General features: G+C 45.3%; 1 protein-coding gene across 2 annotated transcripts in view; it reads left to right on the top strand.

Annotated features, from left to right (window-relative positions):
* FBLN7 (fibulin 7) overlaps positions 1 to 18,445 on the top strand; it is a 57,134-nt gene that overhangs the window by 31,420 nt on the left and 7,269 nt on the right. For both annotated transcript variants that reach the window (XM_027554512.1, XM_027554511.1), the window contains exon 4: positions 16,130 to 16,255. In XM_027554512.1, coding sequence (XP_027410313.1) covers positions 16,130 to 16,255 — 126 coding nt within the window. The remainder of the gene's footprint in view (positions 1 to 16,129; positions 16,256 to 18,445) is intronic.

The raw sequence follows: 18,445 nt of genomic DNA, 5'->3' as shown, positions 1-18,445 counted from the left end.
CATTCTCACCACCAGTGCAAGAGGGTGCCCTTTTCTTCACACCCTCTCCAGCATTTATTGCTTGTAGATTTTTTGATGATGGCCTTTCTGAAGGTGTGAGGTGATACTTCATGGCAGTTTTGATTTGAATTTCTCTAATAATGAATGATGTTTAGCATCTTTTCATGGAAAACAGTACTATTTGAGGTAGAGGAAAATCAGCCATGGCACACATAATTTGTTGGCTTTTCAAAAGTATATGGTCAAGGACTTCCCTGGCCATCCAGTGATTGAGACTCCATGATTGCACCGCAGAGGGCACAGGTTTGATCCCGGGATGAGGAACTAAGATCCTACATGTCAACTGGCATGGTCAAAGAAAAAAAGTATATGGTCAAAATATCATGGATACCAGTCATTTTCAGAACAAGATTCATGGGACTTCTGCTGGGGCAGAATGTCCATGATTTGCCCAAGCTTTGAAGGGGAAAATGCAAATGTTACATAAATATCAGTAAGTTTATTGTGAGGAGTAGCTTGGAGAGGACTTCTAGTGCATGAATAACTTGAAAATATAAAGGAACATCAGGAAAACAGGCCATCTCTAAAGACAAAAGCGATTGGATATGACAGGCCCTGGGCAACTGGAACCACATTCATGGACCTAGACTTTCATTTCCCGTCTCCTGGAAAGAACCATGGTTCGAAGGTTGATGATAGGTACCAGCTCTCAAAGTTGTCTGGGAACCACCCAGGAAATCAAGCCATGTGACCTGCACACACTGAAAATGCCAGTATCTGGACTTAGCCTTGACCTTGAAAGCTCTCCATCCAGGACCTTATGTGTACTAAACTGTGGCAGCAGATGTGAGACTACAGCAGCATTTCATTGTCATTGCTTTCGGTGTCTGTACTTCTAACTTCTAATTCTCCAAGCCAGGCCTCAGCAATACATGAACCGTGAAATTTCAGATGTTCAGCTGGTTTTAGAAAAGGCAGAGGAACCAGAGATCAAATTGCCAACATCTGCTGGATCATCAAAAAAGAAAGAGAGTTTCAGAAAAACATCTGTTTCTGCTTTATTGACTATGCCAAAGCCTTTGACTGTGTGGTTCACAATAAACTGTGGAAAATTCTGAAGGAGATGGAAATACCAGACCACCTGACCTGCCTTTTTAGAAACCTGTATGCAGATCAGGAAGCAACAGTTAGAACTGGACTTGGAACAACAGACTGGTTCCAAATCAGAAAAGGAGTACGTCAAGGCTGTATATTGTCACCCTGCTTATTTAACTTCTATGCAGAGTACATCCTGAGAAATGCTGGGCTGGAGGAAGCACAAGCTGGAATCAAGATTGCCGGGAGAAATATCAATAACCTCAGATATGCAGATGACATCACCCTTATGGCAGAAAGTGAAGAAGAACTAAACTCTTTTTTAAATTTTTTTATGTTTTTTTAAGAACTAAACTCTTGATGAAAGTGAAAGAGGAGAGTGAAAAAGTTGGCTTAAAATTCAACATTCAGAAAACTAAGACCATGGCATCCAGTCCCATCACTTCATGGGAAATAGATGGGGAAACAGTGGAAACAGTGGCTGACTTTATCTTTTTGGGCTCCAAAATCACTGCAGATGGTGATTGCTGCCATGAAATTAAAAGACGCGTACTCCTTGGAAGGAAAGTAGATAGCATATTAAAAAGTAGAGACATTACTTTGCCAACAAAGGTCCGTCTAGTCAAGGCTATGGTTTTTCCAGTAGTCATGTGTGGTTGTGAGAGTTGGACTATAAAGAAAGCTGAGCGCTGAAGAATTGATGCTTTTGGACTGTGGTGTTGGAGAAGACTCTTGAGAGTCCCTTGGACTGCAAGGAGATCCAATCAGTCCATCCTAAAGGAGATCAGTCCTGGATGTTCATTGGAAGGACTGATGTTGAAGCTGAAACTCCAATACTTTGGCCACCTGATGTGAAGAGCTGACTTATTAGAAAAGACTCTGATGCTGGGAAAGATTGAAGGCAGGAGGAGAAGGGGACAACGGAGGGTAGATGGTTGGATGGCATCACCAACTCGATGGACATGAGTTTGGGTGGACTCTGGGAGTTGGTGATAGACAGGGAGGCCTGGTGTGCTGTGGTTCATGGGGTTGCAAAGAGTCGGACACGACTGAACAACTGAACTGAACTTCTAACTTAGGGCTTCCCTGCTGGCTCAGCTGGTAAAGAATCTGCCTGCAATGCAGGACACCTGGGTTTGATCCCTGGGTTGGGAAGATCCCCTGGAGAAGGGAATAGCTACCCACTCCAGTATTCTGGCCTAGAGAATTCTTTGGACTGTATAGTCCATGGGGTCACAAAGAGTCAGACTAGCATTGAGTTACAGACCTCAGTTGGTTTCTTTCTCTGAGCACTGGGTGTCTCTGATGGCGATTCCATCTTCCATGGGGTGTGTGGGCATCTCACCTCTTGGTTCCTTTGTCGTGGACACCTGGGAGACAGTCCCCTCCCCATCACCACCAACAGTGCTGATGAAGTCTTCTTTTCCACACGTCTTTGTCTCTGGGCCGTGTATCTGGGCTGGAGTTGGGGGGCAGTTGGTTGTATGCTCACTTCCTTTGGACCAAGTGCTGTCGTGTTGTTCTTCACAACAACAAGACCAGCTCCCGTTCTCCCAGTAATGCTGTGGACAGAAGCACATTTTACCCTTGTGCGAATTTTTCTTTCTTGCTCAGGTCTTATCCATATTTGGCCCTCAGTTGTGATACACATTTACAGTGAGCATCATCTGGTTTGAATGAAAAGATGGGTTCATAAGAGAAGAGAGCTGAAAAAATGCATATTTAGGCAGATAAATAAGAAACACTGGAGGCTCAGGAACGTAGTCATAAGTAGCTTGAGCAAAGGAGTCCATTGTTGCTTGACAAAGTTGGGACCCATAGGAGCCCAATGTCATAGCATAAATATGTGTCATGTGTTATGCATATATATTAATGTATATATGCGTTAATACATGAAATTTGTTTTCTGATTTACTTCAATCTGTATAACAGGCTCTAGATTCATCCACCTCACTAGAACTGACTCAAATTATTTTTTATGCCTGAGTAATATCCATTCATTTGTCGATGGGCATCTAGGTTGCTTCTATGGCCTGGCTGTTGTAAATAGTGCCTTCTCAGAGGATCCTGGGTATGTGTGCCAGCTGCCCTCCTGAGCTTACACCTATTAATTATATAATAGCACCTCACCTCCCTGTAGCAGGACCAACCCTCTTAGTGGAAAATGGAGTCTTACTGTGTTCTGTGGATCCCAAACTTTCAGGCGCTCCAGGATCACCCAGAAAGCTTATAAAACATAAGTTCTGATGCCCCAACAAGTTTACCGAGTTGGGTGAGATCGTTGGATAGGCCTTGGGAAATCTGCATTTTTCATATGATTGTGATGTTAACTGAATTTTAAGAAACACTAAAACGCTGGTTTTTGCCACTGCCAGAAGTGGGAAGGATATTGAACATTTTGAGGCACTGATGCAATTGAACCCTCACCAATCAGGACTGCAAGCTGTAAGCCAGCAGTAGGGTATGACCAGGTGGGACATACTAGTCATGCTCACCTCCACCTGCACTGATGTTTTGGGAAGGCTGAGCCAGCCCTGACAAACATCAGGGCACCCAGTCCCACCAAGAAGGCCCCTCTCCTGAGATGTGGAGCTCATCCTCCTTGGAGGACCACTGCCCAGCATGGCCAGCAAGTCTACTGGCCTTTCCCATTGTCCAACACGGTGCTTCTCATTCTCCACCTTGAACGTCCCAGCTCATTCCAGACTCGCCGTGTGTTCTTGGTCTCTCCTGTCCTCCCAGCCTCCTCCCCAACCATCAGTCCTTCTTCCCTGACCTCCATGCCTGAGGACGGCTTGCAGCAGCCCATCCTGGACTTCTATGAGGGCTACCTTTATTATCTAAAAGCCTGAGAAGAACTGGCTCAGGGAATGAGGTGGCAGCTAGTCCATGCTGAGATTTTAGAGGGATGTTTTTCATCTTAGGTGCTTCCCTGGTGGTTTAGATGGTAAAGAGTCCACCTGCAATGGAGGAGACCTGGGTTCAATCCCTGGGTCAAGAAGATCCCTTGGAGAAAGGAATGGCTACCCACTTCAGTATTCTTGCCTGGAGAATTCCACACACAGAGGAGCCTGGTGGGCTACAATCCATGGGGTCACAACAAGTCGGACACAACTGAGCAACTAACACTTTCACCTTATGGTTTAAGTGTAAACTGGACACGGAGTCCAGTCCAGTCCTTGGGTGGTGATGGAACAGAAACACTGGTGTCACAACCAAGGTGCCCCATCAGCTGCTGGACGGGACCCTTTCCCAAGAGAGTGGATGGTGCCTGATCAACACTTCTGTTCTCAGCAGGAGTTTGTCTAAAGGATGCTATTTCCAGTAAAAGCCTCAAAAGGGTGCCACTCAAACCTGTCAAAAAGGAGAAACAGTGCTTCTACCTGCTGTTTGGTGGGACAGCGTTGATGGGGGGACAGGACACGGGCTGGAGTTCAACAATCCAACGGCCCCTTCTCCCCACCTCAGAGTGGCCCTAGAATCCCACGAGTGGCCACTGCTCATACACTTCATTTACCTTCTCAGGAGTCTTGTAGTCACTCTGTGTGTGACCACAGTGGGGAGATCCTCTTCTTGTTTACAGGGAACTCAAGATGCCAAACCGTGTCGCTGAAAAATTTGGGAGTGCTTTAATAATTGCCCCGCCTCCCATCCAGTCAACCGCTTGAAGGAAGGTGATGAACCCAACTTGGCATGAGAGCAGATGACACATAATTACACATTAAAAATGCAGAGGTAGGCTCCGGAACTCCAGAATGGAAAGCAGCCATTTAGCTTCCTGGATTAGTTCCCTGTTTCCCTTCTTAGTCAGAAGAGCATATTTTTAAGATTTGAAGCTTCCTGAACTGAGGAAATCACAACCACAGACCTTGTCCCTTGGACAACATGGGTAACCAAAAAACAGCACGAGAGGAATAAACACCCTTGTCCACCATGGTGGGGAAAAGAAGTTTACTTTTTTCATCCCCATCCTCCTCTTTTTAAACCCTTCATTCATTCAACCAGTTTTCACTGGGTACCGGCTGTGCACCAAGCATCATGTTAGGGATTCAATGCTGAATCTAACAGATGCTGCCCAACTTGGAGTGTGAGTAGGGCTCACACTCCAAGATGGAGGCAAGACAGGTCACTGAGCACAAAAGTAAGCAAATCAGCATTTGTGGTCAGTGCTTTGAAAGGACTGACATCAGCCCTGAATATTCACTGGAGGGACTGATGCTGAAGCCGAAGCTCCTATACCACCTGATGCAGAGAGCCGACTCATTGGAAAAGACCCTGATGCTGGGAAAGACTGAAGGCAGGAGCAGAAGGGGATGACAGAGGATGAGATGGTTGGATGGCATCACCGACTCAATGGACATGGGTTTGGGTTTGGGTGGACTCCGGGAGTCAGTGATGAACAGGGAGGCCTGGCATGCTGCAGGTCATGGGGTTACAAAGAGCCAAAGAGACACAACTTCGCGACAACAACAAGGGACTGGGAATAAAACCTCCCATGGGGTGAGGACAGTTGAGGGCCTCTCTGAGGCAGTGACAGTGATGCTGGGATTGAAAGGATGAGCAGGATCCAACCAGGTGAAGATGGTTATTAGTGGGTGGCATGGGAAGGATGCCCTCCTAGAAAGAGGGAGGAACATGTGCAAAGGCTTAGGAAAGGAAGAATTTGGCATGTTTGAGGAAATGACAAGGTAAAACATAGAACCTTGTTGCTGGAGCAGCGTGTGAGCTGAGAAGGAGTGAAGTTGGGTAGAGAGATTCCTGAGCCAGCTCTTATAGTCCTGAGGACCGGGTGGGTGGTGGAGGTTGTAGTTCTGAGAAAATAAGCCAGGTTTCAGAAGAGGGCTGTACTAATTTGATGGGCACACTGTTGCTGTGTAGATGTGAACTGGAGATGACTGGAAGAGATGGACGCTGGGAAACCACTTAGGTGGCTCTTAGCAGGTCCAGGGGCCAGACTGAACAGGGGACAGGGAAGATTGAAAGTGAACAGGGAGACAGCATCATGGAACTTATCCCACTAGGGATGTGAGCAGGAAAAGAGGGCAAGGTTCCCAGACTCCATCTTGGGTGACAGGCTGCATGGTGCCATGGACAGAGACCATGAAGACCCAGTGACAGATGTAGGTTTATTTTTGGTTGTTTTTGTTTTTATTTCATTATAGTTGATTTATGTTAGTTTCAGAGGTACAGCTTCAGATTCTTTTCCATTGTAGGTTATTACAAGATACTGAATAGAGTTCCCTGTGCTACACAGTAAATTTTTGTTGTTTATTTTATATATATATATATATATATATATATATATATATATATATATATAGTAGTTGTTGTTCTTGTTTAGTCTCTAGAGTCGTGCCCGACTCTTTGCGACCTCATGGACTCTGTAGCCTGCCAGGCTCCTCTGTCCATGGGATTTCCCAGACAAGAATTCTGGAGTGGGTTGCCATTTCCTTCTCCAGGGGATCTTCTTGACCCAGGGGTTGAACCTGCGTCTCCTGCGTTGGCAGGTGGTTCTTTATCACTGAGCCACTGGGGACGCCCGTATTTAGTAGTATGTATCTGCTAATTCCAAACTCATTCACCACCCGCACACCTCTCCCCTTTGTAACCACAATTTTGTTTTCGACGTCTGAGTCAGTTTCTGTTTTGTAGGTGAGTTGACTTGTATTATTAATACTTAGTTAGATTCCACATTTAAGGGTTATCATGTAATATTTGTCTTTGTATGACTGACTTCACTCAGTATGATCATCTCTAGGTGCATCCATGTTGCTGCAAATGGCATTATTTCATTCTTTTTCCTGTTGGTGGGGATGTAAATGGTGGGGATTTTTTTTTTTAAACCTGTGTGTAGGTCGTTGATCAGAATACCATTTTGGTTACATTAATGTGTCTGTGTGATGTTGCAGTGGAGATCCATTCATTCAACCCACAGGGACCATCACACCCAGCACCGTGCCCTGGTTACCAGTCCCAGGGAGGCTTTAAGCACTCTGCCCACTGCATCTTAATACTGGAGTCACCCAGGAAGATACAAGGCGGTCGGGCCCTGGATGAAGCCGCACTGTCCTCATGCTTCTGGACAGTGCAAGATCAGTTCCAGCCAAGGGCGTCCATCCCCCAGGGTGGGCAGGCCTCTCAGCAGCGACTGCCCAGGGCAGCTTGCTCGTGTGCAATGGAAGGATTCCCCACTTCACCAAGGAATCTGAAACACTGGAGCTTCAGGTGAGCCTGAGAGCCATCAGCATACGACCTCAGCAGAACTGAACAGCACTTGTGGAGCAGGAAGAAGGGAAACATACGGCCACATGAGGTGGTAAACCCAGCACAGGCCCTAGGAATGCTTCATCTCAGGTTGAGGGCAGGCGCCAGGCCCAATGCGGGGCCAGAGACTGCCTTTCTCAATAGAGCCAAGTGAACAATTGGATGTAAAGTCTAGAGTCAAGGGCAAAGGAGGGTCGCACAGATGCAGTTCGGAGTAATTATATTAGCGTGATGATGGTGCTTAAATGGGCTCCCCTGGTGGCTCAGTGGTTAAGAATCCGCGGGCAAATGCAGGAGATGTGGGTTGGATCCCTGGTCCAGGAAGATCCACTGGAGAAGGAAATGGCAACCAGCCCCCATATTCTTGCCTGGGAAATCCCATCGACTTGGAGCCTGGTGGATTACAGTCCTGAGGGGTCACACAACAATCAGACATGACTTAGCCATTGAGCACTGCCACGTGGTGCTTAAATCCAGGACAGTGATCACAGCACCCAGAGGAGAGGGCAGAGAGAGAAAAGACGTAGCTCGGAATCAGACAAAGGAGGGTGGAGGAGGCAGGCAGAGCCTGCAGAGGCAGACCACAGGGAGACTGCAGAAATCGCGGTGTTGCACCAGATTTGGTATCTGGAAGGTTATCTTGAAGTCAGAATAGAGCAAAGCTTTGGTTGTCTTACTTTTGGATCATGAGGCTTTCCTCAGAGACCTTTAAACAACATCTGAAAGAGCTGCCTTTGATAGAGTAGCCCCTTGATATTTGGTTACTGTGAAACCAACTGGCTGGCTGATTTATCAAATGTTTGAATGATTGAATGAATGAATGGGGGATTATATTTTAAAACAATTTCCTTCTGACTTTTATCTGAATAGAATATATATATATATATATATATACACACACACACACACTCAAATCTGGAAAACTCAGCAGTGGCCACAGGACTGGAAAAGGTCAGTTTTCATTCCAATCCCTAAGAAAGGCAAAGAATGCTCAAACTACCACACAATTGCACTCATCTCACATGCTAATAAAGTAATGCTCAAAATTCTCCAAGCCAGGCTTCAGCAATATGTGAACCGTGAACTTCCAGATGTTCAAGCTGGTTTTAGAAAAGGCAGAGGAACCAGAGATCAAGTTGCCAACATCTTCTGGATCATCAAAAAAGCAAGAGAGTTCCAGAAAAACATCTGTTTCTGCTTTATTGACTATGCCAAAGCCTTTGACTGTGGATCATCGAAAAAGCAAGAGAGTTCCAGAAAAACATCTGTTTCTGCTTTATTGACTATGCCAAAGCCTTTGACTGTGTAGATCACAATAAACTGTGGAAAATTCTGAAGGAGATGGAAATACCAGACCACCTGACCTGCCTCTTTAGAAACCTGTATGCAGATCAGGAAGCAACAGTTAGAACTGGACTTGGAACAACAGACTGGTTCCAAATCAGAAAAGGACTACGTCAAGGCTGTATATTGTCACCCTGCTTATTTAACTTCTATGCAGAGTACATCCTGAGAAACACTGGGCTGGAGGAAGCACAAGCTGAAATAAAGATTGCCGGAAGAAATATCAATAACTTCAGATATGCAGATGACACCACCACGGATGGCAGAAAGTGAGGAAGAACTAAAGAGCCTCTTGATGAAAGTGAAAGAGGAGAGTGAAAAAGTTGGCTTAAAGCTCAATATTCAGAAAACTAAGATCATGGCATCCAGTCCCATCAGTTCATGGCAAATAGATGGGGAAACAGCAGAAACGGTGGCTGACTTTATTTTTTTGGGCTCCAAAATCACTGCAGATGGTGACTGCAGCTGTGAAATTAAAAGACTCCTTGGAAGGAAAGTTTTGACCAACCTAGACAGCATATTCAAAAGCAGAGACATTACTTTGCCAACAAAGGTCCATCTAGTCAAGGCTATGGTTTTTCCAGTAGTCATGTATGGATGTAAGAGTTGGACTATAAAGAAAGCTGAGCACTGCAGAATTGATGCTTTTGAACTGTGGTGTTGGAGAAGACTCTTGAGAGTCCCTTGGATTGAAAGGAGATCCAACCAGTCCATCCTAAAGGAGATCAGTGTTGGGTGTTCATTGGAAGGACTGATTCTGAAGCTGAAACTCCAATACTTTGGCCACCTGATGCGAAGAGCTGACTCATTTGAAAAGACCCTGATGCTGGGAAAGATTGAGGGCAGGAGGAGAAGGGGACAACAGAGGATGAGATGGTTGGATGGCATCACTGACTCAATGGACATGGGTTTGAGTAAACTCTAGGAGTTGGTAATGGACAGGGAGGTCTGGTGTACTGCAGTTCATGGGTTGCAAAGAGTCAGACACGACTGAGCGACTGAACTGAACTGAACACACACACACAATATTCCATTGTATATATACAGATACACACTTTTTACTTACTTTCAGTATTCCACTGTATATGTGTGTATACATATATCATATATATATATGGGCTTCCCAGGTGGCGGTAGTGGTAAAGAACCCAGTTGCCAATGCAGGAGATGCAGGAAACTCAGGTTCGATCCCTGGGTCGGGAAGATCCCCTGGAGGAGGGCATGGCAACCCATTCCAGTATTCTTCCCTGGAGAATGCCAGGGACAGAGGAGCCTGGTGGGCTACAGTCGATAGGGTCACAAAGAGTCGGACACAATTTGGAGTGGCTTAGCACAGTACAGCATATATATATATATACCATATACCATATCTTCTTTATCCATTCATTAAGACAAGCAATCTTAATGCTTTTTCCATTATGGAAAAATTCAAATACACAGAAGTAGAAAGAATAGTTTAATGATCGTCATGTACTCATAGTCCAGTAATTATCAACACAGCAAATCCTTTAATATCTTAAAATTTCTAGTCAGGGTAAACGTTTCTGCACTTGTCTCTTGTATTTTTAACACTTTGAGCCAGGGTGCAAATAAGTTGTGCATATTACGGTTGGTTGCTGTGTCTCCTACACCTTTTAATCCATAGTCGTCTTGAAGAAGACTGCTTCTCCTCTCTGTCTGCCATTCCTTTGACGTTTATCTGTTGAAGAAGACGGCTTGTTTCCCACTACCTTGAATTTTTTTAAATTATTTATTTATTTTTTAGTTGTACTGGGTCTTCGTGGGTGCACTCAGACTTCCTCTAGTTGCAGCGAGCAGGCTTCTCATTGTGGTGGCCTCTCCTGTTGTAGAGCGTGGGCTCTAGGTGCACAGGCTTAGCTGCCTTGTGGCATGTAGGATCTTCCTGGACTAGGATCAATCCCGTGTGCCCTGCGTTGATGGGTGGATTCTTAACCACTGGACCACCAGGGAAGCCTCCCACAACCTTGATTTTGCTCACTGCATCCCTGTGGGGTTATTTAACATGATCTGCATTTCTCTTTTTTGGGGTCCAATTTCACTGAAATAAAATGACATATAGCACTGTGTAAGTTTAAGGTGTACAGCATAATGACTTGATTTTCACATACTGTGAAAAGATGACCACAGTAAGTTCAGTTAATGTCCATCATCTCATACAAATATTAAAAAAAAATAGGTTTTTTTTTTTCTTGGGATTTAGTCCCTTAACAGCTTTCAAATATACTACATAGCAGTGTTAACCATAATCTTCATATTGTACATTACATGCCTAGTACTTATGACTGGAAGTTTATAAGTTTTTGGTCTATGTATTTCTTATAAACTGGTAGCTTACTCCAGAGGCTTGACTGGATTCCGATGAGATGTTTCTATCGTTTGCGCAGCATGGAAGTACACACTTCTGCCAGGAAGCCCCTGTGGTCCATCTCTCCTTTTGTGATGCTGAGCCTTGGTGAGCATCACCGCCCTCCTCACCCTGACCTCTGTCCAGAAGACTTCTCAAGAGGAACTCACAGGGCAGTTCCTGAGTTCTTACACTTTCAAAACTTACACAGCATTACCAACAATGACTGTTCAGTTGGACATAAAACACCTGTCTCAGATTTTCTTTTCTTGAATATCTTAAATATATTCTTTCACATCTCCTGTTTTAACTGTTATTGCTATCATAAGGCTGACCAAAGAATGTTTTTTCTTTTTCATGAAAATCCAATAATTGTACAGGGACATGGATCAGTACCGGCATTTCTGGATTGGTTGTCTCGGATGTGGGCTTTATCTTTGCAACAGGAAGTTTCAGTGGCTCGAAAAGTCTGGCCCCAAGGATCTCTCAAACTTCTCAAGACCTTTAAAGGTCCATTCTCTAATGGATGGAGAATCCAATTAAGTCCAACAAGGAAAGTTGGTGCAAATGAAAGAGATAGTCCAGATAAAAGTGAGAGAGGAGAGGACAGAGTGGAGCAGAGAAGGCATGAGCTGCCTTAAAAAACAACTAAAGGGAGAGGCTGTCAGGAAGTTCTTGTTGTTCAGTTGCTAAGTCATATCCAGCTCTGCAACCCCATGGACTGCAGCACACCAGGCTTCCTTGTCCTTTACTATCTCCCTGAGTTTGCTCAAACTCATGTCCATTGAGTCAGTGATGCCATCCAACCATCTCATCCTCTGTCTTCCCCTTCTTCTCCTGCCTTCAATGTTTTTCCAGCATCAGAGTCTTTCCCAATAAGTTGGTTCTTCGCATCAGGTGGCCAAAATATTGGAGCTTCAGCTTCAGCATCAGTCCTTCCAATGAATAGTCAGAAAGTTAGAAAAGCTATATGGGCAAACTTATTTCCCCTAAATACGAGTGACAGAAAAGGACTCTTGCCAAATCCTGTCCAAATTATTATAAGAAAACAAAGTAAACTCTCTACAGTCAATGAAGAAATCCCAGAAAGACATGCCCATACAAAAGATGAAAACCATGACCTAGTACTTCCGGACAAGTGGAAAGAAGTTTTAAAAATATAAAAACGATGAAAGGACAACATAAGTAAAAATCAGAAAGCCTTAGAAATTAGGTGATTAAAGAAATGGAAAATTTGAAGCAAGATGACAAAACACAGGAGACAAAAAGAAAAAAGAAAAAATCAGATCATGCATGTGGAACACTTAGCTCAGTTCTGGGAAAATAGCAAGTGCTCAGTAAACAGATTAAAAGAGAATCATAATCCATGCTTTTGGCTTGCCAGCCTCTCCACAGCCTCTGTTAGTGTCCTCCTTTTATAAATTAAGGGTAGTTGGTTTATAATATTGTTTTACTTTCAGGTGTGCAGCAAAGTACTTTGGAATCTGAAAGTTTTCAGATTCTTTTCTATGTTATAATAAGATACTGAGTAGCGTTCCCTGTGCTATACCATAGGACCTTGTTGTTTATCTATTTTATATGCACTAACTGGACTGCAGCCCTCCAGGCTCCTCTGTCCATGGGATTCTCCAGGCAAGAATCCTGGAGTGGGTTGCCATTTCATTCTCCAGGGAATCTTCCTGACCCAGGGATTGAACCCAGGTCTCCTGCACTGCAGGCTGATTCTTTACCGTCTGAGCCACCAGGGAAGCCCTATATACTAACTAATGTCTGTTAATCCCATGCTCCTAATTTATCCCTCCTTTCCCCTTTAGTAACCATAATTTTGTTTTCTATGTCTGTGAGCCCGTGTCTGTTTTGTAAATGAGCTGATCTGTATTATTTTGTTAGGTTCCACATGTAAGTGACACCATATGGTGTTTTTCTCTGTCTGACTCCATTTAGCATGATGATCTCTGGGTCCATCCACGTTGCTGCAATTGGCCCCATTTCATCCTTCTTTATAGTTGAATAATATTCCACTGTATGCATGCTCCACATCTTCTTTATCCATTCGTCTGTTGATGGAGGCTGTAGTGCCACTATGAACACTGGAGTGTATGGATCTTTTTGATTTAGAGTTTCCATCTTTTCTAGATATATGCTCAGGAGTGGGTTTGTTGGATCATATGGTAGTTCTATTTTTAGTTTTTTGAAGAGCCTCCGTACTGGTCTCCATAGTGGCTGTACCAGCTTACATTCCTACCAGCAGTGTAGGAGGGTTCCCTTTTCTCCACACCCTCTCCAGCACTGGCTGTTTGTAGACTTCTTGATGACAGCCATTCTGACCTGTGTGAGGTGGTATCTCACTGTAGTTTTAATTTGCGTTTCTCTAATAACTAGTGATGTCAAGCATCTTTTCACTTTCCTGTAGGCCACCTGTGTCTTCTTCAGAGAAATGTCTACTTAGGTCGGTCCTCTTTACAGTTCTGAAGTCGCCATGCACTCAACTAAATGCCACAGCTTGGACAGACTTGAATGTGATGACAGCTGTACTTAAATCAGGGCACAGAGAGTGTGCCAGCACTGGGCCATGGAATGCCTGACAGTGTATCAAGATAAGAAATGAGAGTCTGAATGGAGCCCGTCTAAGAAGTGAAAATCCTGGGTAACAAGATCCAGACAGGTGCTAGCACACAGGGTCATGTGGCATCTCTTCATTTCTCTATCACGTCAACAACTCCATCCCACCCTACCCTATCCTCACCCACACCAGCCAAGGACAGCCAGGCTCAGTGCCCTGCGGGGGACCCACACTGATGCTGGTCCCCACCCCGCTGCAGAGCCAGACTGAAAGATTCTCAGGTTCATACTCTTTGGCTCTCAGCCTAGTGACCAGCCGGCCGACTTTCAGACTATGCTGGGGAGCAAGATGGCAGGAACAGGAATTCCATGCTCTGGTGCATTTGTGTTGTTTCAGACACATTCCTGAAAACCCGTCATTGGCAGAGAGACCATGTCGGAGGGGTTGGCGGGGAGTGGGCGGGGGGCAGGAACCTGAGGTTCCCTCCCCAGGCCAAGTTTACGGAGAAATTGGAATGGCTCCTTCCCCAGGGAGAAGCAGCATTTCAGATGGTCTGGGTCCTTTCGCAATGAACAGAATCCATGTAATTGTCTGCATAACTTCCCAATTACAAGGAGGCTGAGGGAAGCCAGAGTCCCTGCCAACCCACCCACAGGAAGGCTGCTGTTCTCATCAGGAGCAAAGCACCTTTTTCTGCCTCCTGATAGACACAGCAGGAAAGGATGCTCTGAGGCCAACAAGGAAGTGCTTCCAATTTCTTTCCCAAGATGCTGTGGTCAGGTCAGTGAACTGACAAATCGCTCCTCTTGGTGGAAATGGCCTGTGCCCTGAATCTGGGCTTAAGGAACTCATAGCAAGCAGATGTGGCCTGAGGGTTTAAAATCATTGTCTCCTCATTAGAAAATTTAGAAATGTTCACTGTGGAAAAATGGAAGATTGTTAAAAAAGTGCTTTTGAACTGTGGTTCAAAAGACTCTTGAGAAGACTCTTGAGAGTCCCTTGGACAGCAAGGAGCTCAAACCAGTCAATCCTAAGGAAATCAACCCTGAATATTCATTGGAAGGACTGATGCTGGAGCTCCAAAGCTTTGGCAACCTGGTGGGAAGAGCTGACTCATTGGAAAAGACCCTGATGCTGGGAAAGGAGGAGAAGGGGGTGACAGAGAATGAGATGGTTGGATGGCATCACTGACTCAAAGGACATGAGTCTGAGCAAACTCTGGGAGATAGTGAACGACAGGGAAGCTTGGCATTCTGCAGTCTATGGGGTCTCAAAGAGTCGGACATGACTTATCGACTGAACAACAACAAATAAAATAATTGTCAGTAAACAAAGAAAAATTACCCATAATCTACCACACAGAGAAAAATCTATTAAAGCCAATTAAACCTATTACATATTTATTTTATTTCATGACTGCTCCATGTGGCTTGCAGGATCTTAGTTTCCTAATCAGGAATTGAACCTGGACCCTCAGCAGTGAAAGCATAGAATCTTAACCACTGGACTGCCAGGGAATTCACTAAACCTATTAAATCGTTGAACATGTTTAATATATCTGTCCAATAGCTCAGTTGGTAAAGAATCCGCCTGCAAGGTGGGAGACCCCAGTTCTTTTCCTGGGTCGGGAAGATCTGCTGGAGAAGGGATAGGCTACCCACTCCAATATTCTTGGGCTTCTCTTGTGGCTCAGCTGGTAAAGAATCCACCCACCTGCAATGCAGGAGACCTGGGTTTGATCCCTGGGTTGGGAAGATCCCCTGGAGAAGGGAAGTTACCCACGCCAGTGTTCTGGCCTGGAGAATGCCATGGACTATATAGTCCTTGGGATAGCAAAGAGCTGGACATGACCGAGTGAGTTTCACTTTCACTTTCATACATTTTTCACAGGACTGTTTTGTGTATAAACAAGGAACGTTTTCCTTTTCAGGAAAAGGAAAAATTAAGGGTCATGGTTAACTCCTCCCTACACAGGGTGGGAATTTGGAAAGAGTTATTGTTCTCCATCTCTGACCACTCTTATGGGCCGTCTCTCCCTCTTATAACCCCTTGAATTGAGTTCCTGTTCAAAGAGGGTTCTACCTGGGCACTGGCTGATAGGGGCGGAGTTGAGGCAGTAAACTACTTGAAGGCAGTGTGGGCCCAGGACAACGTTGGTTCCTTCTGCCCAGCTGCAGTGTCTACACTGCAAATTAGAAAATGGCACCTCTGGGTGGAACTGGGCTGAAAGATGGGCAACTCTTGCAGGCAGAGCTCCAGGTGGGCACAGTGTGTGCCAGGGTCAGTGGCTTGTTGCATGCATGGTGGGCTACATCTCAGCCCACTGGCTCCCTCCCAGCTCTGGCTGTTGCTGGAAGGGGGCGAGGCAAGGACAGAGTGGGGTGGGGAGTGGTCACAAGCTGGAGTCATCCTGTCATGAAAAGAAAGTGACCCCACCTTTGTGTTTTGTTTTGGAATGAGAACTCATGCCTATATTTGAAATTTATTTGTTTTCCTAGATATCAGTGAATGCTCCAGTCAGCCTTGTCAGAATGGTGGCACATGTGTGGAAGGTGTCAACCAGTACAAATGCATTTGTCCTCCTGGAAGGACTGGGAGCCGCTGTCAGCATCAGGCCCAGACTGGTATGTAGCAGCTATGGGGCCGGGGAGGACAGCCTGTTATCGAGAAGGGAGGACCCTAGCCACGGGTCACCAAAGGCAGACCAGTGGGATGTTCTCTCTGGTTTACATCATAGATCCCTCTGGTTCCCTGAGATGGGTATTTGGGATGGCGCTTAGTGCTCTTGTGGAACCAGAGTTTTGGTCCTTCCCAGGTGGCTCAGTGGTAAAGAATCTACCCGCCAATGCAGGAGAAGTGGGTTCAATCCCTGCGTTGGGAAGAGCCCCTGGAGTAGGAAATGACAACCCACTCCAGTGTTTTCGCCTGGAGAATTCCATGGACAGAAGAGCCTGGTGGGCCACAGTCCATGGTGTTGCAAAGACTCAGACATGACTGAGCACACACACACACACACACACGGAAAGATGCAAGTGGAAGGACTGAGTCCCACCCTAAAACCCTGCAGATTTGGAACTTGGCCTGAGAAGCTTCCTTGCTGCCACCTTCATGTGGCTGACTTTCCTCTGCACATGAGTAGAACAGCTTCTTCTGCAAATGTGCCATGCAAAATTCATAGTTACTGATATAGTATTTTCAGAGCTGGGTAAGCTAGATGTTCAACTGGTGATGAGGTTAGGATCCACATTTGAGCCCCAGCATTTCTTCAGCCAGAGGTCTAGGTGCCACATGGTGGCTGGTTTTGCAGGTGCCAAGAAAATCCGATGACAAGGAGTCTATGGGAGATGGGGGCTGGGGGTGCCATGCTATGCTGCAACCATCTTTTTGTTTTTGGGTTCCCCCATGTGTAGCTTGTAGGATCTTACTTCCCCGACCAAAGATTGAATTGAACCCATGCCCTCGGCAGTGAAAGCTGAGTCCTAACCACTGGACCACCAGGGGCTTCCCTGAGCCAACATTTCTCATATAAGAAAGTCAAACCCTAAAGATGTCCTGTTCCTTTGCCAGAAAAGCCTGGGGTGTCTGTGCGGTTGCCTTCTGAGTGGAATCTCAGTATAGGGGAAGGAATTGGTGGTTAGCAGAGACCAAGCTTTGTCAGTACTTGATATCTATCCATTGGAGCCAGCTCAAGGTCCAGTTTAAGTTTTGTCCCCAGAGATTTGCTGTTTAATGTGTCTTGATTCCGTTCAGCTGAGTCAGTCTTCTGGGTACTTTCTCAGGGAGAACCTGAGGTCCCCCGACAGTGCGTGTCCCCTGGAGTTGCCCTGCGTGGAAACAGCCCCACTCCTCCTCCTACTTAGTACCAGGAAAGAAAAAGAAATAGCTACCCAACTGTGTTGATCCTGGACACTGGATCTAAGCCCCACCTGTCTAGGCGTCCACTATTGGAAACTTCAGGCTCCAGGGCACAGATCCTCAGGCTCCTGGATCCTCAGGTCCGGGGCACAGTTAATGTAGAAATTATCCCCATGACAGGAATCTCTGCAAGGAAGTGGAAGGAGGGAATGAGCAGGCGCATCTGAAGCTAGTTTATGGCCTTATAGGATCCCCATGAACAATGTGAACAACAGCCCGGCACACCCCTGGCTTTTTGGTCACCTGGTCCCCCAGCCTACAGCTTTCCTTCTCATCAGCTCTGCCCCTGTCTTTCTGGCTCCCAAGGGGAGCCTCTCTTTGATTACTTTAAAAAAACAAAACAAAACACATTCACCATTTTTGTTCACATTGTAAAATATACATAACAAGATTTACCGTTTTAAGTGTGTGGTTCAGAGGCATTAACTACCAATCACCAACACCTCTAGAACTTTTTTCACCTTGCAAAATTGAAACTCTGTGCCCATGAAACAACTTCTTCCCATCTCCCCAGCAATCATTCTGTTCTCTGTCTGGATGAATTTGATGACTCCAGTGGGATGACTAAGTGTCCTCTTGTGCATCAGATAACATTTACCACCAATCCCTCTAACCATGGAGAGTCCGAAATCCTTTGAAAGCTTTCAAAAATTAACACTTTTTAAAAAATTTACTGATTAGAACATTGATTTATATTCTTGGTTGAAACAAACAAAAACCTTCGATACTTTAGGAAAATATTTTAAAAATACAAAAAAAGAACCCAGAAAAAAATGTAGTGTTTTAAGCTATGTAGATTTTTTTTTTTAATTTTTACTTTTTAGCCATGCCATGCAGTGTGGTTTCGAACCTGCACCCTCTGCATGGGAAGTACAGAGTCTTAACCACTGGACTGTCAG

This window comes from Bos indicus x Bos taurus, chromosome 11 (assembly GCF_003369695.1).
Source record: "Bos indicus x Bos taurus breed Angus x Brahman F1 hybrid chromosome 11, Bos_hybrid_MaternalHap_v2.0, whole genome shotgun sequence".
NCBI classification, from domain to species: Eukaryota; Metazoa; Chordata; class Mammalia; order Artiodactyla; family Bovidae; genus Bos; species Bos indicus x Bos taurus.
This window is presented reverse-complemented; position numbering and strand designations above follow the sequence as displayed.